The 27,631-nt window shown below is 45.3% G+C and overlaps 1 protein-coding gene and 1 non-coding gene across 2 annotated transcripts in view; one reads left to right on the forward strand and one right to left on the reverse strand.

The window, feature by feature from the left end:
- The window catches only part of MALT1 (MALT1 paracaspase), a 51,788-nt gene extending 35,494 nt beyond the window's left edge, over nt 1–16,294 (reverse strand). The window contains exons 1-4 of the mRNA XM_056848668.1: nt 16,140–16,294; nt 8,993–9,159; nt 7,443–7,564; nt 3,894–4,044 (exon numbers count right to left, since the gene is read on the reverse strand). Coding sequence (XP_056704646.1) covers nt 3,894–4,044; nt 7,443–7,564; nt 8,993–9,159; nt 16,140–16,294 — 595 coding nt within the window. The remainder of the gene's footprint in view (nt 1–3,893; nt 4,045–7,442; nt 7,565–8,992; nt 9,160–16,139) is intronic.
- A 9,749-nt stretch (nt 16,295–26,043) lies between these two features.
- Nucleotides 26,044–26,115, forward strand: TRNAV-GAC (transfer RNA valine (anticodon GAC)). Its single transcript has one exon. It is a non-coding gene; the product is annotated as a tRNA-Val (tRNA).
- Nucleotides 26,116–27,631: the final 1,516 nt, after the last annotated feature.

A 27,631-nucleotide genomic window follows, 5' to 3' on the forward strand; every position in this document is an offset into this window, starting at 1 on the left:
GCCTCATCTCCTTGAGGAGGGGGCAAGAGTTTTATCCACCCTGAGGTCTCCGTTTTACAAGACTCAAAGCTCTTCAAGAATGTTGGAATATGCGGTGATGGCAAAACTAACTAATTTGCTCAAAGGGAGATCGACAGATGAATTTCAAAAGAAATGGAAGTGTTATTATGATTACGCTCAGCTGAAAGTTTAAAATAAGATACTTGTGCTTGGGGAACAGTGGATTGAAAGGATAGAAGAAGACTGCCGATAACAGAGTGTGGGGGGGATTAAGAATAGTAATATAAGATATTATCTGTAATGTTAAAATCTAGAGTCAAATATTGGTAGGGTGAAAAAATACGAAGCTTAGGTGATATCTTTGTAACATAGAATAGGTTACTGATAAATAGAATTAAAAGTATAAATTATTTTTTTTTGTTTTGGGGCACTTTCACACACCCCAAATAATGCACTTTCAATCCACTTTCAGTGCACCTTAACGATCGTTCACAAGTAGATTTTGCCAGTTCACACAATGAAATCCACCTTCAAAGTACATTGAAAGTGGACTGAAAGTGCATTATTTGGGCTGTGTGAAAGTGCTCTTATTAGTTTATTTGTCGGCTTATGTATAATTATTTCCTAATTGCCCTGGACGAAGCTACAATCGGTTTGTGTAAGTGTAAGTGGATGTTTAATGTTTAAAATTCTTTAATAATATATATATACTTTAAAAAAAGAATGCCTGGCACCAGCAGTACATATCGCCCCACCTGCTAACTAACATTTAAAATTAATTAAGGCACGCTCCTAACTGCATTTAAAATAAAAACAACTAAGCCCACGAGGGCTAAACATTTCGAATGCACATGCTATATTAGCAGGGCTTTAGCCTTGTGTGGAATGTACAAGGAGCACGCTGAACAATTCTGGGTGGGAAGGATCTATTGCGAGTTCTCAGCTCAGTTGTTGCGGTCAATCACATCGGTGTTTGCAGATTAAAAGGTTTAGACAATCCAGACACAAACAGGAGTTGGCACCCGGCCTGCCAGGGACCGGAGGATTAAAGGTTCAACAACGGACGTGTACTGAATGCTTCGGTCTCCCCACTGTCCCAGATCCTCTTGTTTTATAGGTCACGTACAACCAGGAGCCAACATTTCAGAGGGACCAACAACAGACGCATCCTGCTCCTACGCTACTCTTATAGAGCCAGCCCGGTGTAGCGGTTAAGAGCAGGGGACTCTGATCTGCAGAACCAGGTTTGATTCCCCACCCCTCCACAAGAGCGGCCGAAGCTAATCTGGTGAACTGGATTTGTTTCCCCACTCCTACACATGAAGCCAGCTGGGTGACCTTGGGCTAGTCACCAGCTCTCTCAGCCCCACCTACCTCACAGGGTGACTATTGCAGGGAGGGGAAGAGAAGGTGATTGTAAGCCAGTTTGATTCTTCCTTAAGTGTAGAGGAAGCCGGCATATAAAACCCAACTCTTCTTCTTCTTCTAAGGGAGTCTTGGTGGAGGTGGAGAGTACCCTCAAGGTGCAGCTGACTTATGGCAACCCTGTAGGGTTTTTAAGGCCAGAGATGTTTGGAGGTGGTTTGCTATTGCCTGCCACTGCGTAGCAACCCTGGACTTCCTGGGTGGCCTCCCATCCAAATACTTGAGCTTCCAAGATTTGATGAGATCAGGCGAGCCTGGGCCATTCCAGATCAGGGCAAGGGAGACTCAAATAGTTACTTTTCTGTTTCTCCTCTTCATAACGGTTTTGTGTACTCCATTAAAATTGCCAAAACAAAGAACACCTTTAAAAAGTCCACCACTGGTGTGTGTGTGTGGGGGGGGGGGGGTTGGCTATTGCAGTCACTGTGGGCAGGAGAAATGGCTACAATGGAAAGGGGAGGTCAGGAAAATCTGAACTTTCCCACCCACACAGCATACGTCCTAGCTTTGCTGTAATCTTTCCCAACCATCGCAACAAAGCAGGTTTGGGAACATCCCAGTAAAGGCAGAGAATACCCATGCAGGGAGGTACCACAGTGCTGTGGAGAAGCAGAGAAGAAAACCCCAGCAGCACCCATCCACGCCAGGGAAAACATGCTACAAATATAGATGGTGAAACACCATGAAAATCTGAACATGGGAGAAAAATCAGTGACCTGCATTATACACTTTGGCAAGAACACAAAACCCGGTTTAAGTAGTTCTCAGGAAAGAAGAACGCACATTTACAAAACAGCGGCAGTTACACTTCAGTCTAGACGTCAAAAAAAATATTTTTTTGCAGCTAAGAAACTAATTGCGTGAGCGGGGTGACCACAATAATATAAATTGCTTTGTTTCTGCTAACCGAAGGATATATAAGAACTTCATGCAGAACATTTCAGATGTTCTAGCTCCCCCCCCCCTGTAACCTTATCAATAATATTAATCTGTTTTTCCTGCACGCTTACCTCCCTAGAGTAAATTTACAAATGGAACACTACCCTCGCATTCTGTAAGTACTCTGCTGAACTTTTGCATGATTATACACAGTTTTCTCTTTGGGGATTCAAAAATTGCTTGGTGGCTCATGGCTGCTGTGAGTTCTGTTTCGTCTCGTTAAAATTCCAAACCACTGTAAGTTGAGAGTTACAAAACAGTTGACATTTGGAGTATCGGCCTTACTGCCAACAAATTAAGTGGGAAGATTTCTATAAATCTATGAATAAGGAAACAGCTTAACTTGTGTGTGTGTGTGGGGGGGGGGGAAGAGACATGAAACCAGAAGTTTAGCCTGGGGCCTCTGAAAAAGAAGAAATTAGCAAAGATAATGCACACAACCACTATGGAGATTTCTGACAATCTTTAGGAAAGCCTGGAAATTGCTCACAGAAAGGCTTCCTAATGGCTTTTCCAGGCAGTTTTTATAGACATAAACGCCAAATGGCTCTTCTTGGAAAAAATAGGTAACGTAGCACATAGAATCCAGACATCCTTCTTTAATGCTGGACTTCTGCTGTGGGTTCATCGAATTTCCTCCTGACTGGTTGAGCCATGTGTTGTTCCAGGAAAATGCAGTTTGCCTCAACCACCTACGTAGAGCTTACTGGCTATTGTAACTGCCATGTGAACGTGGTTTTTAAGCACTATGGACATGTACTTGCCTAGGAGAACACCATCTCTCCACCATTGGCTGTGGTAGAAAGTGCTGTCAAGTTGGAGCTGAACCTAGGGAGACCCCAGAGGGTTTTTCTGAACATGTTTTCTGAACATCAAGAAAACAAAAGTAATGACTACAGGAGAATTACACAACATTAAGGTTGACAATGAGGAAATTGAAATTGTTCAAGACTTTCTATTCCTTGGCTCCACCATCAACCAAAAGGGAGACTGCAGCCAAGAAATCAGAAGGAGACTGAGACTGGGAAGGGCAGCCATGAAGGAGCTAGAAAAGATTTTGAAGTGTAAGGATGTGTCACTGGCCACCAAGATCAGGTTAATTCATTCCACCGTATTCCCTATTACTATGTATGGGTGTGAAAGCTGGACAGTGGAGAAAGCTGATAGGAAGAAAATAGATTCCTTTGAAATGTGGTGTTGGAGGAGACCAAATCAGTGGGTTATAGAGCAAATCAAGCCTGAACTGACCCTAGAAGCTAAAATGACTAAACTGAAGCTAATGCCATTCTATCAACAACAGCTCAATCATCTGAGCCATTCACATTCCTATTAATCTCAGAACAAGAAAAAAAAAGTTACACGGGGTATCCATAAGCGATATTCTGCATAGATCCGTTATAGCAAACTGTATTATGCAACACATTATACAACTGAAGTTTATTAACACAGTATTTGCTCTGAAGTACTTCCTGGCCATAAGATCCCACACAATATTCCCTTGTTATCATGCGCAGCGTTTTGTAACTCACCTTGGCTGGCTCCTTGGAGATTGCAAACAGTCAGTTGTGCCCACTGGCTGAACACGAAGGAAAAGCCACTGTTCACTCGACATATGTAAAACCCGGCATCGTCTGCATATACTTGGTTGAACACCAGCTCCGGAGAATTCCCATGTGGAATCTATGTTGCACAGGTTTAAAAAAACAACAGCAAAGCTTAGCACAAACCATAACACAAAATTAAGCTCAAGGATTTTTCCATATGAGAGCTGCAGTCAAATGCTCTGATAAAGAAACTGAGACTTTGAAACCTGGAAATGGTTCAGATTAATATTTATCATCATATTTCATCCCACCACTCCTCAAAGCATCATGGTGTTATCCTATATTATCCTACTGTGGCTCAGTGGTAGAGCATCTGCTTTTGATGCAGAATGTACCATGTTTAATCCCGGCATCTCCACGTAAGTCAGGTATTGGGTGATATGAAAGACTTAGATCCAAGACACTGGACAGCCTCTGCCAGTCAAAGCAGACAACACTGCCCTTGATAGACCAAGGGTTTGACTCCATATAAGGCAGCACGTGACCCCAATATTACAGCAATTACACTGGCTACCGATCCGCTCCCAGGTCCAATTCAAGGTGTTGGTTTTGACCTTTAAAACCCTACATGGATTGGGACCTGGGTATCTGAAGGACTGTCTTCTCCCAGATGTTACTGCCCAGGAATTAAGATCTCCAAAAGAAGTCTTCCTGACTGCCCCACCAATCAAAGAAGCTCGTTTGGTGGGTACACGAGGAAGAGCCTTTTCGGTGGCAGCCCCACAATTATGGAACAACCTCCCCAGGGAGGTGCGCCTGGAACTCTCACTTTCAATCTTTAGGGTTTTTAGGAGGCAGCTGAAGTCGGCTTTATTTATGACTGCATTTGATTAAAGTAGTCCTAAATCGTGACTGCAAATTTTGGTTTTGTTTTTTTAAATGTAATCTATTTTATGTACTTTATTAATATTGTAAGCTGCCCAGAGCTCTGTAAGGAAGAAAGGTGGCTAATACATGTTTTAAACAAATAAGTAAATGTGCCCATGTGTTTGTGCAGGTAAGTTATGCTGTAAGAGACCTGCTTTTGATGAAGGTCATCCAGTGAAAATTCAAGGCTGAGCAGAGTTTTGAAACAAGTTGGACATTGTAGATACTATACCACAATGTGTGTGTGTGTAGGGGGGGACACAAAGAAATTTCTGAAACAAATCCTCTGATGTCATGCAGTTAAGTACATCTTGCCACCACAGAGGCATACGTGTATTAGTCTGCTAATCTTTGCCACCAAGAAAATGGCAAAGCTTTGAGGACCATATATTGGTGTTATGGCTCACATTTTTTACTAGTCATGATGCATACCTATTCTCTCCAAGATCAGAGGAGCATGCCTATTATATTAGGTGCAAAGGCAGGATAATGCTGCTGCCATCCTCTCGTTTTTGGGCTTCCTAGAGGCACCTGGTTGGCCACTGTGTGAACAGACTGCTGGACTTGATAGGCCTTGGTCTGATCCAGCATGGCCTATCTTATGTTCTTATAATTCATAGTGGGTAGCCGTGTTAGTCTGTCTGCAGTAGTAGAAAAGAGCAAGAGTCCAGTAGCACCTTAAAGACTAACAAAAATATTTTTTGGCAGGGTATGAGCTTTCGTGAGCCACAGCTCACTTCTTCAGATACAGCTAGAATGTATCTGAAGAAGTGAGTTTGGCTCATGAAAGCTCATACCCTGCCAGAAAATATTTTTGTTAGTCTTTAAGGTGCTACTGGACTCCTGCTCTTTTATACTTATGTTCTTATGTACTTCCATTGCTCAACACTTGAAATTGCTTAAAGCACAGGCCTAACCTCTGTGTGCTACAAGTTTAATACCTCAGTTTGGAAGATCGCATTGGCATAACTACTGAGATTCTTTACCCTGCAGTGCCAGTGTAGCCTTTCTTGGCATCGGATTTTTTCAAATGCTACAGAAATAATAACCTCTAAAGCCTTTAAAGAAAACTGAGGTCAAGGTATTTATGGGAGTGGCTGCGACTCAGTGGAAGAACCTCTGCTTTGCATGCAGGAGGTCCCAGGTTCAATCCCTGGCATCTCCAGTTGAAAGGACCAGGCAGTAAGTGATGGTGAAAAACCTCCACCTGAGACCCTGGAAAGCTGCTGCCAGCCTGAGTAGACAATCCTGCCCTCGGTGGACCAATCGTCTGATTCTGTATAAGGGAGCATGTATTTCAGGACATTCTCCATATTTTCTTCCCTAGCAATAAATTGTTCCTACAGATTTCGAATACTCGTTATCCGTAATGGGGGGAAATATTCTGTCAGGGATTGGTATTAAGTCCTTTGTAAAGGACTCCACACAAATAACTTGCTAGTTCAGAACGGTCTTTTCTTTGACTGATCTTTGCAAAGATTTCATAGACATTTTATTAGAATCAGAGCGAGAAAAGCAATTCAGCATGTTGACCAAAGTTAATTTTGGCCACCCAGTTGTTGACCACCCAGTTAAACTCATCTTTAAAACAGCTTTTAACAATAGCTACAGTCATCGCTTTCTAAGGAAGGGGTAATCATGTTACAGCACAATAAGCCTTGGATAAAGAGAGGAAGAAATGGCCACCAAACTCAAAACGGAAGAGTGATTACTGAGATCTTACAGCAAATCAGGTTTGGGAGGGGCAATTTTGCAGGCAATTGCTTTTTAAAGCCTGAACTGACTAGAAGCAACATTACAATCTGTGTCTCTGCCACAGCATCTAGATATTCATGCTTTGTAACTAACATTTGAGTGGCCTTATAGATTTGGGTGTCATTTACCAGACAGATATTCATTCACTCGCTCGTACAACAGTTCAGCAAAATGTGAATGCTTACTCTTTCTTTGCAAAGTGGATCATAAGCTGCCATAACAACGGGGGGAAGTGATTTTAAAATGTAATCTGTGTGCTCTCTACGGGGTTACCGCATTATGTATTCCCAGCGATGTATTAAGAGTTTGAAAATGTTATAAAAAACATCGCTTTGAAAGGGTTTTTGGATGCCACGGCTAAAAAATGGTTGGAAGACATCTTCACAGCTTAAAGGGGCCAAACAAAGTGCGAACAGTATTTTTTATAACAGTTTCAAACTCTTAATACATCTGTGGGAATACATTGAAAGTGCGAACAGAATTTTTTATAACATTTCCAAACTCTTGATACATTGCTGGGAATACCTAGTGCGGTAACAGCCTACATTTAAAGATACAAAATACCTTTTCACAGTGGCCCGCTCTGAGTTTTCAGCCAAAAGCCGGTACACAAAACAACGAAAAATAGTCCATTTCTCTCTTCCCATACAGCATGCTGACAGCATTTCACCTTGATCAAAGTAACCACTATGATTCAGAAGATACAGCAGATGGATATTTCAGAATGACCATGGGCTCTGAGAAGCATCTTCAACCCAATCCTATGGATTTTTTCCCTTTTGAAATTTACAATTTTGCTTCAAACTGTACCAATACTTCCAGCACACTTCCAGAACTTTCCACTGTGGTTACCTCTTTTTGTTGCTTAAACCACTGATAATGCAGAAGTGGATGTCCAGTTGCCAAGCAGTTCAACCTCACCATCTGCCCAGCAAACACTGCCTGAGATTCTGGTTCTACAACTATCTTTATACCTACAAAAAGAGGAAGAAAAGAAGCTGTATAACACTGAATTATTAAAGCCCTTATACTTGATGTGGCTTTACTACTACAGTAACATGTTGGCGTATTCAATAGTTCAGCTTGATCTGAGCCATTAAAAACAAGCATAAGAGAAAGGAAGGCGTCTAAATAGTTTATATTATTAAATATTAATAAAAGTACAAAATATACTATAAGTGAATAGCCATGTTAGTCTGCAGTAGAACAACTAGATTCAAGTCCACTAGCACCTTAGAAAACAACAAGGTTTTCAGGGTATTAGCTTTCGAGAGTTTAAGCTCAGTTATCTAACAAAGGGAGCTTTGACTCTTGAAAACGTATACCCCGAAAATCTTGGCTTCTAAGGCATTATTGGACTTGAATCCAAATATACAAAAGGTTTATCATTATCAAAAACACAGGAGCTCTCATGACTCAACCTGTGGCTCAGTTTGTAGAGCATCTGCTTCTGCTTGGCATGCAGAAGGTCCCAGGTTCAATCCCCGGCATCTCCAGTTAAAGGGACTAGGCAAGTAGGTGATGTGAAAGACCTCAGCCTGAGACCCTGGAGAGCTGGTGCCAGTCTGAGTAGGCAATACTGACTTTGATGGATCACCCTGTGGGGTAGGTGAGGCTAAAAGAGTGTGACTGGCCCAAGGTCAAAACGTGCAAGGCGACTGGTGAGAGCTTTATTGTTATGTACAGTCCCTATGCGTTTCGCTGTGGGGCTGTACATGACAATAAAGCTGTCACCTTAGATCTTTTTTCCTTTTTTGTTTTGCTGACACATTGCTTGGTGTAGCCCTATTTTTTCTTCTCTTTGGGCCCGATTTCACCAAGTGAGCTTCCACGGCAGTTCAGTTCACTTTATTTACGATCATTTGACCAGCAGATAAATGTTGTTACAATTGATCAATACAGAGCCAGGATTACAGTTTTGATGGACTAACCCGAGCTCTCCGCACTCTAGTGGCAATGTAGCAAAACTTTGCCACTGTGTAGGAAATGTTGGCATCTTTATCCTCAAGTAAATATTTAATAATAAAATCATCTGAATGTGTAAGCACTCTGGTCAACAAGGGCAAAATCAGCCTATTTCTGACATCCTGATAAAATTCACAATACAATAAAATATGGGTGATTGTCTCAACATCTGAGTTACAAGGGCACAACCTAGACTCCAGGGGTAAATGCTGGAATCTGCCGCTGAGCAAGGCCGACGGAAAGGCATTAAAACGAGCTCTTGAAAAGAGCTTCCACGGCAAAGTGGGGATTCGAACCCGGGTCTCTCAGAGCCGAGTCTGACCCTTAACCCACACGCTGACTCCCCTGTGTACTGAGCGGAGCACGCAGCCCATCTCAAAGAGGACGTTCAGCAGAAGACACAGAGAAGCGGTTTATTATGAAAACTCAAAACTAACTTGGAGGACTGAGGCACTGGAGAGCCTCGCTGTGTTCGAGGGCCTGTAGCAGCTCCCTGAGGTCAAGGACGGTGCAGCCTCTTTCACCCAAGAGTTGAAGAAGACTCCTGCTGGGACTTCCATCGGCCTCCAGTACTTGGAGAGAACACTGTTCCAGCTCCTGAGGACTGCGAAGAAGAAGAATATTTCAAGGGGGAGAGGAAAATATAATACGTTTAGCCTGCAGAGGAAAATATGTTTAATCTGCAGAGGAGAAGACTGAGAGGTGATACGATAACCATCTTCAAGTACTTGAAGGGCTGTCATATAGAGGAGGGTGCCGAGTTGTTTTTCTGTTGCCCCAGAAGGTCGGACCAGCACCAACGGGTTGAAATTAAATCAAAAGAGTTTCCCTCTAGACATTAGGAATAATTTTCTAACAGTTAGAGCGGTTCCTCGGTGGAACAGGCTTCCTTCGGGAGGTGGTGGGCTCTCCTTCCCTGGAGGTTTTTAAGAAGAGGCTGGATGGCCATCTGACAGCAATGCTGATTGCAAAGCAGCTCATGGGGGGGGGGCATCTTGGACATCTTCTGGGCATGGAGTGGGGGTCAGTAGGGGTGTGGGGGGAGGTAGTTGTGAATTTCTTGAATTGTGCAGGAGGTCGAACTAGATGACTCTGGTGGTCCCTTCCAACTCTATGGTTCTACGATAAAGTTGGGAAGTATGTTTTTATATTAAAAAGCCGCAACTAATTACGGAAATCAAAACCAATTCTCTCTGAGCAACAGACTTCAAAAAAGGGTTCCTTTGCCAATACCACTTAACCGAGGTACACAACTGTGGGCTTCACAGCTATTTATACCCCAAATTTCCTCCATGCAACTTCTTGTTTTCTTTTAACGAAGACACACCAGCACGACAAATTAAGTAAACAGGAGTGGTGCCTGCAATTACTCACAGGTAACGGGAAATCAAATGTTGTTGGCAGATTTGGGCTAGGAGCATGTAATGAAGCAGGAGAACGCCTCGTAGAATTCTGTGAAGACAACAATCTGTTCATTGCAAACACGTGTTTCAGGCAACCAAATAGACGATTGTATACATGGACATCACCAGATGGCCAGTATAGAAATCAAATAGATTATATAATTGGAAGCAGAAGATGGAGAAGCTCTATTCTCTCGGCCAAAACAAGACCAGGAGCCGAATGCGGTACAGATCATGAATTGTTAATATCGAAAATCAAGATAAAGCTTAAGAAAAACACCAAAACATTCATAGCACCAAAATACAATCTAAGCAATATTCCGGAAGAGTTTAAAGACCTTGTAAGGAACAGATTTGCATTACTGAGTTCAAGTGAATGTAAACCTGAAGAACTATGGGTGGAAACTAGAGATATTATCAAGGAAGAATGTGCAAAGACTATTCCTGTAGCCAAAAGAAAAGAAAAACCTCGATGAATGTCTGAGGAAACTCTTAAAATTGCCAGAGATAGATGAGAAGCTAAAGGTGACAGAAATAGAATCAAAAGTCTAAGTGCAACGTTCCAGCGACTCGCACGTAGAGACAAAGAGACCTATTATAATAACCAGTGTAAAGAAATAGAAGAGAACAACAAAAAAGGAAGAACAAGAGATCTGTTCCACAAGATCCAAGAAATCAAAGGGAAATTTAAAGCACGGGTAGGCATGCTGAAAGATCAGCATGGAAATACATTAATTGAACAGGACAAAATAAAGAAAAGGTGGGAACAATACACTGAAGAACTATATAGAAGAGATGAAAGGATAAAAGATTCTTTCCAAGAAGAATCTTTTGAAGAAGAACCTACAGTTTTAGAAAGTAAAGTGAAAGCTGCATTGAGAGCAATCGGGAGAAACAAATCACCAGGAGCAGATGGGATATCAATAGAGCTATTCTAAGCCACAGAAAACGAGTCCATCAAAATCTTGACAAGAATATGCCAACAGATATGGAAAACAAAACAATGGCCCACAGACTGGAAACGATCCATTTACATTCCAATTCCCAAAAAAGGAGACATCAAAGATTGCAGCAACTATCGGACCATTGCATTAATTTCTCATGCAAGTAAAGTGATGCTCAAAATCTTACAGCAAAGTCTGTTACCATATATGGAACGAGAAATGCCTGATGTACAAGCTGGTTTCAGAAAAGGAAGAGGCACTAGAGATCATATTGCAAATATACACTGGTTACTGGAGCATATGAGAGAATTTCAGAAGAAAATCAGCTTGTGTTTCATAGATTACAGCAAAGCTTTTGACTGTGTGGATCATGAAAAGCTATGGCTGGTTTTAAAGGACATGGGTGTGCCCCTACATCTGATAGTTTTGATGCGCAATCTGTACTCTGGACAAGAGGCTACAGTTAGAACAGAATATGGAGAAACAGAATGGTTTCCAATTGGCAAAGGTGTCAGTCAAAGATGTATTTTATCTCCCTATCTCTTCAATCTGTATGCAGAACGTATAATTAGGAAAACTGGATTAGATTTAGATGAAGGTGGAGTGAAAATTGGAGGAACACTAATAATTTGAGATATGCTGATGACACTACATTATTGGCAGAAAATAGTGAAGATTTGAAACAACTACTGCTGAAAGTTAAAAGAGAAAGTGCCAAAGCAGGACTACAGCTGAACATCAAGAAGACAAAAGTAATGACTACAGGAGAATTACACAACATTAAGGTTGACAATGAGGAAATTGTAATTGTTGAAGACTTTCTATTCCTTGGCTCCACCATCAACCAAAAGGGAGACTGCAGCCAAGAAATCAGAAGGAGATTGAGACTGGGAAGGGCAGCTATGAAGGAGCTAGAAAAGATTTTGAAGTGTAAGGATGTGTCACTGGCCACCAAAACTAGATTAATTCATGCCATCGTATTCCCTATTGCTATGTATGGGTGTGAAAGATGGGCAGTGAAGAAAGCTGATAGAAGAAAATAGATTCCTTTGAAATGTGGTGTTGGAGGAGAGTGTTACGGATTCCGTGGACTGCCAAAAAAACAAATCAGTGGGTTATAGATCAAATCAAGCCTGAACTGACCCTAGAAGCTAAAATGACTAAACTGAGGCTGTCGTATTTTGGTCACGTCATGAGACGACATGAGTCACTGGAAAAGACAGTCATGCTAGGAAAAGTTGAGGGCAGCAGGAAAAGAGGAAGACCCAACAAGAGATGGATTGACTCAATAAAGGAAGCCACAGCCTTCAGTTTGCAAGATCTGAGCAAGGCTGTCAAAGATAGGACATTTTGGAGGACTTTCATTCATAGGGTCGCCATGAGTCGGAAGCGACTTGACGGCACTTAACACACACAACAGGGGAAAACCCCTGCCCCTCCACCCTGAGGAAGAGTTCTGGAGAATTCCAAAGCTTACTCACTGTGTTGTGTTTTCTGGTTGTTTTTAATAAATGTTATTACATGGATTTTGTGATGACCAATGAATCCCCCCCACCCATCTTCGGCAGTTCAAATGAATCATCACCCACATTTTAGGCAGTCAGCCCCCTCTGCTTCCCAGGCTATCCCCCCCCCACACACACACACCAAATATCCCCTGCTTCAGAAGCATTAATCACTTTTATGTGTGTGTGTCAAAAGTGCCATCAAGTCGCAGCCGACTTATGGTGACCCTCTTTTGGGGGGTTTCATGGCTAGAGACTAACAGAGGTGGTTTTTCCAGTGTCTTCCTCTGCACAGCAACCCTGGTATTCCTTTGTGGTCTCCCATCTAAATACTAACCAGGGGTGACCCTGCTTAGCTTCTGAGATCTGACGAGATCAGGCTCGCCTGGGCCATCCAGGTCAGGGAAGTCACTTTTTATAGGGAGGGTAAATTTGCAATCCCGCCTACACACCTACTCTGGAGTATACTCCACTGAACACAGTGGGGCATCCTTCCCAGGTTAAAATACATAGTGTTAAGCCAGATGACAACTGGAAACAACTTTTCCCAAGGAAAGCTGCCTTGCAAAGTGTTTCACAGCTGCTGTAATAAGTTTTTTGGGGGACAGCCGTTTTGGATTCATTACACTTAAAAACAGTAACGCAGGAGTCTTGTGACACTTGAAAGACTAACCGTGCATTCCTAAGGAGAGTTACTCCAGTCTAAACCCATTGAAATGAATGGGTTTAGACTGGAGTAACTCTCCTTAGGAATGCACTGTAAGACTTTTTTATTCTGGCATAAGATCCTGAGCAGTCACTTTATATAAGGGGCATGGAAATAAAAAAAAATAAGGCTCAACAGAAAGCAGGAAGCTGAGAGCAAAACACAACTATGTACAATTGAAATCTAACAACAATAACAAAAGAAAATACAGAAACTATTCACCAGATACGTCAAACTAGTTGAACACTAGTGAACACCTGTAAGACAAACTCTCTCACCCAGGGCAGATAAAGCTTCACCTGTTCAATTTCTGCCCTGCAACTGTTTGAGAGGCAGAGGAAACCCTGGCTTGGTGAAGCCAAACGTGTCAACCTCAAACCTTCCCCTGAATGCCTGAATGGGCTGCTGATAGGGTTGCCAACCTCCAGGTGGGGCCTGGAGAGCTCCTGGAATTACAAGTGGTCTCCAGACTATACAGGTCAGTTCCCCTTTGCCAGCCCCCCCGGCCACTGGTGGGGGATAAGGGGGCAGGGTTGCCAGACTGAGGCTGGGAAACTCCTGCAGATTTGGGGGTGGAGCCTGGGGAGGACAAGAACATCAGTACAGCGTCACAGAGTCCACCCTCCAAAGCATGCATTTTCTCCAGGGGAACTGATGTCTGTAGTCCACTTATGACCGGTAATTCCTAAATAAACTACCTAGAGAAGAATTTATCTCAAACTTGAGGTTCTATTATATTTATGCGAGAACAATATAAGTTATGAGGAGTTTGATATGGAGGATACCAAAACTTGAGTTATTAAAATATATTTTTTGGTTAAGTTAAATAGAAATATACAGTGCATTCCTAAGGAGAGACCATTTCAATGGGCTTAGACTGTAGTAACTTTTCTTAGGAATGCACTGATAGAAACATAGAAACAGACAAATACAATATCGGGATACAAGGGATACCCACACTTTTGTTGATATAACTGAATAGTAGAGAAGACCTGTGAAGCATCACACTATAGCCCCCATCCTTCTTTTTTTTATATTTATCCTTTTATTTTATTTTTAAAAAATAAAAATTTATAACTCAAGATGACTGGTAATGCCAGGGATCTCCAGGTTCCACCTGGATGTTGGCATCCCTAGTTCCCCTAGAGAAAATGACCACTTTGGAGGGTGGGATTTGTGGTATTATACCTTGCTGAGGGCCTCCCTCCCCAAACCCGCCACCCTCAGGCATCTTGGCCATCTTCTGGGCATGTGGTAGGGGTCACTGGGTTTTTTTTGTGGGGGAGGTAGTTGTGAATTTCCTGCATTGTGCAGGGGGTTGGACTAGATGGCCCTGGTGGTCCCTTCCAACTCTATGATTTCCCCCCAAATCTCCAGGAATTTTTCAAGTCAGAGTTGACAAACTCCTCTGCTGAGAATCATAGAATTGGAAGGGGCCACCAGGGTCATCTAGTCCAATCCCCTGCACAATGCAAGAAATTCACAACTACCTCCCCCCCACCACACCCCCAGTGACCAGAAGATGGCCAAGGTCACAGAATCAGCATTGCTGACAGATGGCCATCTAACCTCTTCTTAAAAACCTCCAGGGAAGGAGAGCCCACCACCTCCCAAGGAAGCCTGTTCCACCGAGGAACAGCTCTGTTAGAAAATCCTTCCTAATGTCTAGGCGGAAACTACTGATTTAATTTCAACCTGTTGGTTCCGCACAGTGGGTCGCCGTGTTAGTCTGTCTGCAGTAGTCGAAAAGGGCAAGAGTCCAGTAGCACCTTAAAGACTAACAAAAATATTTCCTGGCAGGGGATGAGCTTTCGTGAGCCACAGCTCACTTCTTCAGATACTCCGCTCCCCGCGGAGGTGGGCAGCCTGGGGGAGGCGCCTCCCCCCCCCATTGCCCCTTCTGCAAAAGGACACCTGCTCTAGGCTTAGGGTTGCCGGCTCCCAGGTAGCCAGAAAGAAGCAGCGCTGTGGCCTTGACGCAGGGTTGGAAGAAAAAAAAGGAGGGGAATGAAACCCGACCTCAAAACGAACAAAAATATTTTCTGGTAGGGTATGAGCTTTCGTGAGCCACAGCTCACTTCTTCAGATACTGAAGAAGTATCTACATCAGAAACCACAATATTCAAAAACCAGTGGGTGAACATTTCAACCTTCCAGGACATTCTGTTGCAGATTTAAGAGTAGCAGTTCTCTTACAAAGGAATTTCAAAGGGAGATTGGAAAGAGAAACTGCTGAATTACAGTGGATATTCAAACTAAAGTCAATGCATTGACCTGGGCTGAATAAAGACCTTGCATTCATGGCCCATTACCAATGCTGGTTTCTCCACCCCCATCTCTCCCCTGGACATCACAGACTCTTCTGCATATCACACCTAATCCCATCAAGCCTGCTATTCACATTTACATACTGTTCCTCTACTTAAAGACCGATGGATTCACATTCTAGCTGTATCTGAAGAAGTGAGCTGTGGCTCACGAAAGCTCATACCCTGCCAGAAAATATTTTTGTTAGTCTTTAAGGTGCTACTGGACTCTTGCTCTTTTTGACTACTGAAGAAGTATCTACTGAAGACGTATCTGAAGAAGTGAGCGCTCATCCCCTACCAGAAAATATTTTTGTTGGCCTTGAAGGTGCTACTGGACTCTTGCTCTTTTCTACTACTGTTGGTCCTGGTCCGACCTTCTGGGGCAACAGAAAACAACTCAGCACCCTCCTCTATAGGACAGCCTTTCAAATACTTGAAGATGGTTGTCGTATCCCCTCTCAGTCTTCTCCTCTCCAGGCTCAACATCCCCAGCTCCTTCAACCTGTCCTACATAGGACTTGGTCTCCAGACCCCTCCCCATCCCGGTTGCCCTCCTCCGGACCCGATCCAGCTTGTCCATTGTGAGATGGCGACGAAGAACCCTGTGGCACCCGGAAGGCGCCCACGCCCTCCGGAGCCGAGGCTCAGGCGCCACCCCACCGGCCCCTTCCCCCCCCAACCTGTCCCTCCCGGCCTCCCTCCCCCCCCGCGGCTCACCTGAGCCGGACCCCGCCCTGGCTGCCGGCCAGGTGAGCCAGGTCCCGCCAGCTCCTGCCCGGCGCCGCCCGGTCCAGCAGGTCGCTGAGCTTCCGCAGCAGGGGCTCGGCCAGGCGGCTCAGGGGCAGCGGGGCGGCCGGCGGCGAGCCAGCCATGCCCGGGCACGCGTCCCGCTCCCACGATCGCGGCGGAAGAGCCGGGCGGGCAAAGCGAAAGGGACTCGCCTCCTGCGGGGGCGGCCCGGGGGGCGGGGCGAGGAAGGAGCGAGCCGCTCCCCGCGGAGGGGGGCGGCCTGGGGGAGGCGCCTCCTCCTCCCCCCCCCATTGCCCCTTCTGCAAAAGGACACCTCCTCTAGGCTTAGGGTCGCCGGCTCCCAGGTAGCCAGAAAGAAGCAGCGCTGGGGCCCTTTAAAAAAAAAATAAAAAAAAAAATTTAGTTTTTCAAACTTATTCCCATTCAATTGTGTCGTTCCGATCATAGAAAAGGGCAAGAGTCCAGGAGCACTTTAAAGACTAACCAAAATATTTTCTGGCAGGGGATGAGTTTCCGTGAGCCTCAGCTCACTTCTTCAGGTATCTGAATGTATCGAAATGTATCTAAATGTATGTAAATGTATCTAAATGTAGAAAAGGGCAAGAGTCCAGTAGCACCTTAAAGACTAACCACAATATTTTCTGGCAGGGGATGAGCTTCCGTGAGCCACAGCTCACTTCTTCAGGTATCTGAATGTATCGAAATGTATCGAAATGTATCGAAATGTATCTAAATGTAGAAAAGGGCAAGAGTCCAGGAGCACCTTAAAGACTAACCACAATATTTTCTGGCAGGGTATGAGTTTCCATGAGCCACAGCTCACTTCTTCAGGTATCTAAATGTAGAAAAGGGCAAGAGTCCAGGAGCACCTTAAAGACTAACCACAATATTTTCTGGCAGGGGATGAGCTTCCGTGAGCCACAGCTCACTTCTTCAGGTATCTGAATGTATCGAAATGTATCTAAATGTATGTAAATGTAGAAAAGGGCAAGAGTCCAGGAGCACCTTAAAGACTAACCACAATATTTTCTGGCAGGGTATGAGTTTCCATGAGCCACAGCTCACTTCTTCAGGTATCTAAATGTAGAAAAGGGCAAGAGTCCAGGAGCACCTTAAAGACTAACCACAATATTTTCTGGCAGGGGATGAGCTTCCGTGAGCCACAGCTCACTTCTTCAGGTATCTGAATGTATCGAAATGTATCTAAATGTATGTAAATGTAGAAAAGGGCAAGAGTCCAGGAGCACCTTAAAGACTAACCACAATATTTTCTGGCAGGGTATGAGTTTCCATGAGCCACAGCTCACTTCTTCAGGTATCTAAATGTAGAAAAGGGCAAGAGTCCAGGAGCACCTTAAAGACTAACCACAATATTTTCTGGCAGGGGATGAGCTTCCGTGAGCCACAGCTCACTTCTTCAGGTATCTGAATGTATCGAAATGTATCTAAATGTATGTAAATGTAGAAAAGGGCAAGAGTCCAGGAGCACCTTAAAGACTAACCACAATATTTTCTGGCAGGGGATGAGCTTCCGTGAGCCACAGCTCACTTCTTCAGGTATCTAAATGTAGAAAAGGGCAAGAGTCCAGGAGCACCTTAAAGACTAACCACAATATTTTCTGGCAGGGGATGAGCTTCCGTGAGCCACAGCTCACTTCTTCAGGTATCTGAATGTATCGAAATGTATCTAAATGTATGTAAATGTAGAAAAGGGCAAGAGTCCAGGAGCACCTTAAAGACTAACCACAATATTTTCTGGCAGGGGATGAGCTTCCGTGAGCCACAGCTCACTTCTTCAGGTATCTAAATGTATCTAAATGTAGAAAAGGGCAAGAGTCCAGTACACCTTAAAGACTAACCACAATATTTTCTGGCAGGGGATGAGCTTCCGTGAGCCACAGCTCACTTCTTCGGATGCAGCGAGAATGTGAATCCATCTGTCTTTAAGTAGAGGCGAGTGAATTCAGGCAAGCATCAGTATGTAAATGTTGTCGAAGGCTTTCACGGTCAGAGCTCATTGGTTCTTGTAGGTTATCCGGGCTGTGTGACCGTGGCCTTGGTATTTTCTTTCCTGATGTTTCGCCGGCAGCTGTGGCCGGCATCTTCAGAGGAGCAACAACTGAAGGACAGTGTCTCTCAGTGTCAAAGACACTGTCCTTCAGTGTTACTCCTCTGAAGAGGCCTGCCACAGCTGCTGGCGAAACGTCAGGAAAGAAAAGACCAAGGCCACGGTCACCCAGCCCGGATAACCTACAATTAGTATGTAAATGTTAACAGTATGTAAATGTGAATTGCAGGCATGATGGGATTAGGTGTGGTATGCAGAAGAGTCTGTGATGTCCAGGGGAGAGATGGGGGTGGCGAAATCAGCACTGGTCATGAGCCATGAATGCAAGGTCTTTATTCAGCCCTGGTCAATGCATTGACTTTAGTTTGAATATCCACTGTAATTCAGCAGTTTCTCTTTCCAATCTCCCTTTGATTCTTCAGTTGTATCTGAAGAAGTGAGCTGTGGCTCACAAAAGCTCATCCCCTACCAGAAAATATTTTTGTTAGTCTTTAAGGTGCTCCTGGACTCTTGCCCTTTTCTACTACTGCAGACAGACTAACACGGCTACCCACTGTGAATTCCAATCATAGTATATAATATGAACAATTTCTATCTTATCACTAAAAAAAAGTATAAAATTAACTTCCCCTCTCCCCTCCTCTATCCATTTAATATCTTTAGTTCTCTCTTTGTAATTAAAGTCTAATTCATTATAATCACCCACATTTATCATTATCTTAAAATCTAATCTTTAACTTAGGTATCTTAATTACTTTAAACAATTTGAATTAGATCAAAACATATCCCTTAGTGTTTCCCAAGTTAAGTTCATTTACACAGTATGTTGTCCATGCCTCCCATTCTCCCCCAAATTCTGTGTTTTCCTTTTGGTTTATTAATGCAGTAAGTTTTGCCATGCAGCGCTGTGGCCTTGACGTAGGGTTGGAAGAAAAAAAGGAGGGGAATGAAACCCAACCTAAAAACAGAAGCTGGGTACCCAAGGTTGGGTGAAAAGACAATATATATAAGTCTGTGTATAAATACTTAAAGTATAATGTATTAGAAGCGCTATGAGAAGTTAAAATTATTTAAAAGCATTAAAATAGCACAATGGCAAAAGCATTAAAATAACACAATGGCATTTGCTATTGTGCTATTTTAATGCTTTTGCCATTGTGCTATTTTAATGCTTTTAAATAATTTTAACTTCTCATAGCGCTTCTAATACATTATACATTCAGTATTTATACACAGACTTATATGTATATTCTTTTCACCCAACCGTGGGTACCCAGCTTGACATAGGGTTGCCAGGTCCCTCTTTGCCACTGGCGGGAGGTTTTTGGGGGCGGAGCCTAAGGCGGGGTTATGAGAAGACAAGAGTCACTGGAAAAGACAATCATGCTAGGAAAAGTTGAAGGCAGCAGGAAAAGAGGAGGACCCAACATGAGATGGATGGACTCAATAAAGGAAGCCACGGCAAGTATGATAGTCTGAGTTTTGTCATTTTAGCTTCTAGGGAAAGTGCAGGCTTGATTTGATCTATAACCCACTGATTTGGTTTTGTTTGTTTGTTTTTGGCAGTCCTCAGTATCCGTAACACTGTTCCAACACCACGTTTCAAAGGAATCTACTTTCTTCCTGTCAGCTTTCACACCCATACATAGTAATAGGGAATACTATAGCATGAATAAAGGTAAAGGTCCCCTGTGCAAGCATTCCTGACCCATGGGGTGACGTCACATCCCGACGTTTCCTAGGCAGACTTTGTTTGCGGGGTGGTTTGCCATTGCCTTCCCCAGTCATCTTCCCTTTACCCCCACTTTACAAGCTGGGTACTCATTTTACCGACCTCAGAAGGATGGAAAGCTGAGTCAACCTTGAGCGGGCTACCTGAAACCGACTTCCGTCAGGATCGAACTCAGGTCGTGAGCAGAGCTTGGACTGCAGTACTGCAGCTTACCACTCTGCGCCACGGGGTTCCTATGGCATGAATAGTATATCATATTTTAGTCAACAGAAATACCCACAGAAAAGTGGGGTTGCAGCTTAATTTAGTTACTGTATTCTAGACTGGGAGGAAAAGCAGGACAGCAATGTACCTAAATAAATAGAGGACAAACTTGCAGCCAATACTAGCTGCAAATGCATGTGTTCTCCTTCTCCCAGTGAAATAAAAACAAAGACAATGCTTCTAGGGGCTACCTTTAACAGAAGTGGAAGAAATGTGGTAGCCCTACACCTAGGACTTCCATCACGAGCTCCCTTCAAACGCTGTATTTGATGCATTTTTATCCCACCTTTCCTCCAGGGAGCGCCAGGCAGCCCACACGGTTTTCACCTCAATTTTATCATCACAACAACCCTGTGAGGTAGGTTAGGCTAGGGGGACTGGCCCAAGGGCACCTGGTAAGTTTCATGGCAAGCAAGGACCTGAACCCGGGCCGAATCTGACACTGTGTTATCCTGGTTCTCATATTTCTCTGATACTTATTCTTCCACCTACTCCTATGCGTGGTAGGATTTAATGCCCTGTTCCCAGTCCCGCCAATGCCCTTTCTGCACAGAGTAGCACATATATAAAATTACCATGCTGTCTTCTGTTCAAAGCAACATACACCAAATGTCCTCACAGACTCCATTCCGTCTTACTTATTCAAGGCCCACGCATACAGGCAAGCTATAATGACAAGCTATAATGTTTTGCCTGGGAGTGTCATGTGATTTTTCTGTCACCTGTTTGAGGGGACATATGGTACAACCCCTGCTGATCCCCCCCCCCAACTTGTTCCTTCTTCATTTTCTGCCCTCTGCTTCATTTCTAAATTTAGAAGTGCTGTGTCTTAGACTGGCCAGCATCCAGACTTCTGACCTGGAAGACCTTTCAGCTATCCTGGAAGGGGTATGTGCCGATTAGTTACTCAGCCACGAAGGGAAAGCACTTTGCACATGCTCAGAGGCACTGGCTTCTTATTTCATATGTTTCAATGCTAAGATTGTCTCATCGTGGGGTTTTCAAGGTAAGGGTTGGGAGGAGGAGGAGAAGAAGAAGAAGAAGAAGAATGCCTATTATCTTAGGTGCTGTGGAACACAGACAGGATGGTGCTACAGCAGTCGTCTTGTTTGGGGGCTTCCTAGACGCACCTGGTTGCACACCTGGTTGTCCGAACAGCTGGACTTGATGGGCCTTGGTCTGATCCAGCAAGGCTTTTCTTATGAGAAGAAGAAGAAGAGTTGGTTTTGATATGCCAACTTTCTCTACCACTTAAGGGAGACTCAAACCGGCTTCCCCTCCCCAACAACAGACACCTTGTAAGGTAGGTGGGGCTGAGAGAGCTCTAAGAGAGGTGTGACTTGCCCAAGGTCACCCAGCTGGCTTCATGTGGAGGAGTGGGGAAACAAATCCAGTTCACCAGATTAGCCTCTGCCACTCATGTGGAGGAACGGGGAATCAAACCCGGTTCTCCAGATCAGACTCCACCTCTCCAAACCACCATTCTTAACCACTACACCACGCTGAAGTGGTTTACCAGTGCCACCTTCTGCGCAGTACTAACCAGGGTTAGCTGTAGCAGCACTGCCGTTGTCTACGAAAGATCCTCTGCCAGTGTCACCTTCCACTACTGCTGCTGCCCAGCAGCTAACCTTCAAGGATTCCTCTGCCCCCATCACCATTGGAACTGCCTGTCCTCTTCTGCAGATGTGGCCATTGATCCCTGAAGTGGGTGGACGCATCTTCGTCTGGTGTGTCAGCTGTGGACCATTCCGCCTTGAGTCGGCTTGCCAGGCCCTGCAGCTCCACCGGTGGGAGCTTTGTGGGGCTGCAGCAGACGTGCACGGTGTGCGCATGTGCCTGGGGCGGCACGCGCACACACCCCGTGCAATGCATCTACATCACTTCCGGGTCTATGGTTTCCATAGAGTTTCAGCTGAGGTTGCCAGAGCGTTTGCGTCGCTCAACTGATCGGCGGGCAACCAGGTGGATTGGCAGGATTTTACCCGTTACCACCGGGCACCTGGTAACCCTAGCCTTGAGTGACTGCTAGGAGTTTAGACCAGGGTTATCGAACTCATTTGTTACAAGGGCTGGATATGACATAAATGTCAATTGGTTGGGCCGGGTCATGTGTACCAAATCATTGAATGCCCGGTACCGGAGATAACAACTTTATAGAAGACACAGGCAAAGCCAATTAATTATATTATGTTTTACTGAAAATCCAAACATGCTGAAAACAATAACATTCCTACAGTATTTTCTTTTTTTTAATGGTCTTTGATCATTGGCACCTGAGGGGGGGGGTGGCTGCATTTTCTGGCGAGCTCTCCAGCCCAGATCGGGAGCACAGGGGCGGCTGCCCTGGCTGTCAAGCCTGCCACGGGCTCGGCAGCCGAGATCGAGGCCAGGGTGGGTGGGGCGGGTGGCTACTTGATTGGCTCACGGGCCGGAAAAGAGCTCTCAAGGGGTCGGATCTGGGCCCCAAGCCTTATGTTTGACACCCCTGGTCTAGACCCCTTATGGCATTGCTCCCAGCTTCATTGACGCTCACAAACACCCTCACCAAGTTAAGGTGTGCGTCCGAACGGGGGGGACGTTGATTCATAGGATCGCCACGCGTCAGAAGCGACTTGACAGCACTTAACACACACAATGCAGCATGGTACAGCCTGATCTCGTCAGATCGGCTGCTAAGCGGGGTCAGCCCTGGTTATCATTTGGATGGGAGACCACCTCAGAATACTAGGGTTGCTATGCAGAGGAAGGCACCGGCAAAACCACCTCTGAATGTCTCTTGCCTTGAAAACCCCATAAGAGGTCAGCATCAGTCGGCTGTGACTTGAGAGCACTTTAAACACACACACACACACACACACACACACAATGCTGAGACAGTCGACAGAAAGACTGGTCTGCTCTTCAGCTGTCCACCAACAGATGGTCTTCAGTTAGGCTTTATTTTTCACAGGCCCTGTTCAAACCTCTCTCTCTGATCTCCTCACTTTCCCCCAAATATCCTTCTAAGATTTGTGTGTGTGTGTTAAATGCCAGAATAAAAAAGTCTTACAGTGCATTCCTAAGGAGAGTTACTCCAGTCTAAACCCATTCATTTCAGTGGGTTTAGACTGGAGTAACTCTCTTTAGGAATGCACGGTTAGTCTTTCAAGTGTCACAAGACTCCTGCGTTATTGTTTTTAAGTGTAATGAATCCAAAACGGCTGCCCCCCAAAAAAACTTATTACAGTAGCTATGAAACACTTTGCAAGGCAGCTTTCCTTGGGAAAAGTTGTTTCCAGTTGTCATCTGGCTTAACACTATGTATTTTAACCTGGGAAGGATGCCCCACTGTGTTCAGTGGAGTATACTCCAGAGTAGGTGTGTAGGCGGGATTGCAAATTTACCCTCCCTATAAAAAGTGACTTCCCTGACCTGGATGGCCCAGGCGAGCCTGATCTCGTCAGATCTCAGAAGCTAAGCAGGGTCACCCCTGGTTAGTATTTAGATGGGAGACCACAAAGGAATACCAGGGTTGCTGTGCAGAGGAAGGCACTGGCAAACCACCTCTGTTAGTCTCTTGCCATGAAAACCCCCAAAAGGGGGTCACCATAAGTCGGCTGCGACTTGACGGCACTTTCGACACCCACACACATAAAAGTGATTAATGCTTCTGAAGCAGGGGATATTTGGTGTGTGTGTGTGGGGGGGGATAGCCTGGGAAGCAGAGGGGGCTGACTGCCTAAAATGTGGGTGATGATTCATTTGAACTGCCGCAGATGGGGGGGGGATTCATTGGTCATCACAAAATCCGTGTAATAACATTTATTAAAAACAACCAGAAAAACACAACACAGTGGGTAAGCTTTGGAATTCTCCAGAACTCTTCCTCAGGGTGGAGGGGCAGGGGTTTTCCCCTGTTGTGTGTGTTAAGTGCCGTCAAGTCGCTTCCGACTCATGGCGACCCTATGAATGAAAGTCCTCCAAAATGTCCTATCTTTGACAGCCTTGCTCAGATCTTGCAAATTGAGGGCTGTGGCTTCCTTTATTGAGCCAATCCATCTCTTGTTGGGTCTTCCTCTTTTCCTGCTGCCCTCAACTTTTCCTGGCATGACTGTCTTTTCCAGTGACTCTTGTCGTCTCATGACGTGACCAAAATACGATAGCCTCAGTTTAGTCATTTTAGCTTCTAGGGTCAGTTCAGGCTTGATTTGATCTATAACCCACTGATTTGTTTTTTTGGCAGTCCACGGAATCCACGGATTCCACGAAGATTTAGCAGCTCTAATTCCCCTTCTATCCACCCCACTACTTTAATAATAATAATTGTGTACTGTTGTTGCAACTGATTCATGGCGATCCCAGGACCTTGGGGTTTTCAAGGCAAAAGATATAGTTTATCATTGCTTTCCTCTGCCTAGCAACCCAAGTTTTCTTTGGTGGTCTCCCATCCAAGTACTAACCATAGCTGACCCTGCTTAGCTCCAAAGCTCTGACGAGAATCAGCAATGCTGATTCTATGAACTTAAGCAGTTCATGAGAGGGAGGGTATCTTGGCCATCTTCTGGGCATGGAGTAGGGGGTCACTGGGGTGTATGGGGGGAGGTGGTTGTGAATTTCCTGCATTGTGCACGGGGTTGGACTAGATGACCCTGGCGGTCCCTTCCAACTCTATGATTCTATGAGATCAGTGTGTGTGTGTGTGTGTGTGTAAAGTGCCATCAAGTCGCAGCTGACTTATGGCGACCCCTTTTTTTGGGTTTTCATGGCAAGAGACTAACAGAGGTGGTTTTTCCAGTGTCTTCCTCTGCACAGCAACCCTGGCCTTCCTTGGTGGTCTCCCATCCAAATACTAACAAGGGCCGACCCTGCTTAGCTTCTGAGATCTGACGAGATCATGCTAGCCTGGGCCATCCAGGTCAGGGTAGTCATGGCTAATTAGGCAGCTACCTTTATAAACCCAGAAAATATAACGGGGGAAGAACTGTGTTTCTATGACAGAGAATTTGTTTTGCAGAAGGTCCCACTTTCAGTCCCTGGAATCTCCGGTTTAAAAGCTCAGATTAGTAGACAATGTGAAAAACCTCCACCTGAGGCCCTGAAGAGCTGCTGCCAGTCAGAGCAGACAATACCGACCTTGATAGACCAATGGTCTGACTCAGCAGAAGGCAGCTTTATGTGTTCGTTGCCCAACTCCCCTTAGGTTTCATTTATTCTCCTCAGATAACTTTTGTATACTTTCACTCTACGCCAGCCCTCTCCTTTTATTCTATATGCTTAACAGGTTTCATTGACATTAGTTCAATAGCCCTAATAATGGATTGGATCCCATGTAAATCATGTGCACATAGAAGTGCATCTTCCCTGCTTCCCCACTCTGTTTGCAATCTGAAATCCCCCACCCCAGCAGCATGAAGGGGGAGCTGAGGGGCTCCCACAGCCTGGGGATGTGCTGGGAGATAGTTTGCTCCCTAAGCTGCTCCAACCCAGAAATGCCCCACAAAACCATCATAAAGTTACACCAACAAAAACTGTGGCATATAGGGTCGCCAACAGCCTGGGGGAAAAGTACTGTCCCTTTAATAGAGGTTTAATAGGAAGAAATGGGCATGGAGGTAAATAACATCACATGGTTAATAAGATCCTATTAAGCCTCTGTTAAAGGGACATGACATTTTTTCCCTCCAGGCTGTGGCCAACCCTCCTGGTCTCAGCCTGTCAGCACAATACCTTGTCAGGATGCCCCCTCCTCTAATTAATTAATCATGGGAACTTTTTAACCTGCTTTACTCTGTTCAGCACAGATTTAAAGCAGCTTACAATGGGGAGGGGCTGTGGCTCAGTGGTAGAGCATCTGCTTGACATGCAGAAGGTCCCAGGTTCAATCCCTGGCATCTCCAGAAAGCGACTAGGCAAGTAGGTGATGTGAAAGACCTCTGCCGGAGTCCCTGGAGAGCTGCTGCTGGTCTGAGTAGGCAATACTGACTTTGATGGACCAAGGGTCTGATTCACTATAAGGCAGCTTCATGTGTACCACAAAGAGAGAGAGAGAGAATGAATGAATGAATGAATGTACGAGCAAGTGAGCAATAACAGAAGATCAATTCTACAAGAAACGGAAAACCCTAATTACCAAACTACAACTCCACCTGTCATCCACAAACTAATCCACAAGGTGGAAAGGTGGGCAAAGCAGGTGGCAACAGCTTGGCCTTAGGGATGCCAGCCTCTAGGTGGGACCTGGGGATCCCCTGGAATTACAGCTCATCTCCAGATCACAGAGATCAGTTCCCCTGGAGAAAATGGATGCTGTGGAGGGTGGAGTCTGTGGCATTGTACCCTACTGAAGGCCCTCCCCTCCCCAGGCTCCATCCCCAAATCTCCAGGAGTTTCCAAACCTGGAGCTGGCAACCCTAACACCCCCATCCCCTGCCGATGGCCAGAGGAGACCTGGCAACCCTCTCTGCCCTTGATGGAAACAGAGTCTGTCTCCAAACAGGCAGGCCCTTGCTTCCTCTGTGGGTGGGAGAGTTGACCTGTCATGCCTCATTCTGTGTTGGCATGTGGTGGGCATGCCCATGTATCTCCAGTGGGCAACCAACCATGCGAGCGCAACTCTAGGATATGCTGGCATGACACTCCGTTGGCTCTCTAAGCTTGCAGGAAGCATGACTGCAGTATGCGGTGACTAGCACCCCACCCCCCGCCCCACAGATTTGCTGGCCTAACCCCCAGCGCCTCTTGCTTTGCAGGATCAGAAAGAGTAGCCCCAGCAGATGGAGCAGAGACGTGCTTGCAGTGTGATTCTATGAGGGACAGGGTGAGTTGGATGGTTAACCCACATGCCCCAGGTGTGCCTGCCCAGCATTTGGGAATCCCTCTGCAATGGACGGAGGGGAGATCTGCAGACCCCACCCAAGGCAGGTTTGTTCCCTCCTCCCTTTCCACAAGGGGTTCCCAGGTCCCTCTTCACCACCGGCAGGAGGTTTTTGGGGCGGAGCCTGAGGAGGGCGGGGTTTGGGGAGGGGAAGGACTTCAATGCCAAAGAGTCCAAGGATTGCACATGTGCACGGCCAAAAACAACGCAATCCCGTCACTTCCGGTTTACTTCCAGGAGCGCTGCACTCAAATGGGGGTTTTTAGTGGTAAATTGTCCCGTTGCAATGCGGCACGGAAGTGATCCAGAAGTGATGGGATTGCATCACTTGCGGCCACGCACATGTGATCCCCACCCCAAAAATCTCCTGCCGGAGGAGGGGGGGGAGACCTGGCAACCCTATAACCCACCCCCCTCTGGGGTCTTGGCAGCCCAACGTCAGCTTTGTTGATGCCGCAGGGCCAATCGGAGGAGAGGCCTAGAAGGCCATTTCGGGGACTCATGCTTAAAGGGGGCCTGAAATTTAGCCACCTGTTAAA

This window comes from Euleptes europaea, chromosome 4 (genome assembly GCF_029931775.1).
Source record: "Euleptes europaea isolate rEulEur1 chromosome 4, rEulEur1.hap1, whole genome shotgun sequence".
Taxonomy (NCBI): domain Eukaryota; kingdom Metazoa; phylum Chordata; class Lepidosauria; order Squamata; family Sphaerodactylidae; genus Euleptes; species Euleptes europaea.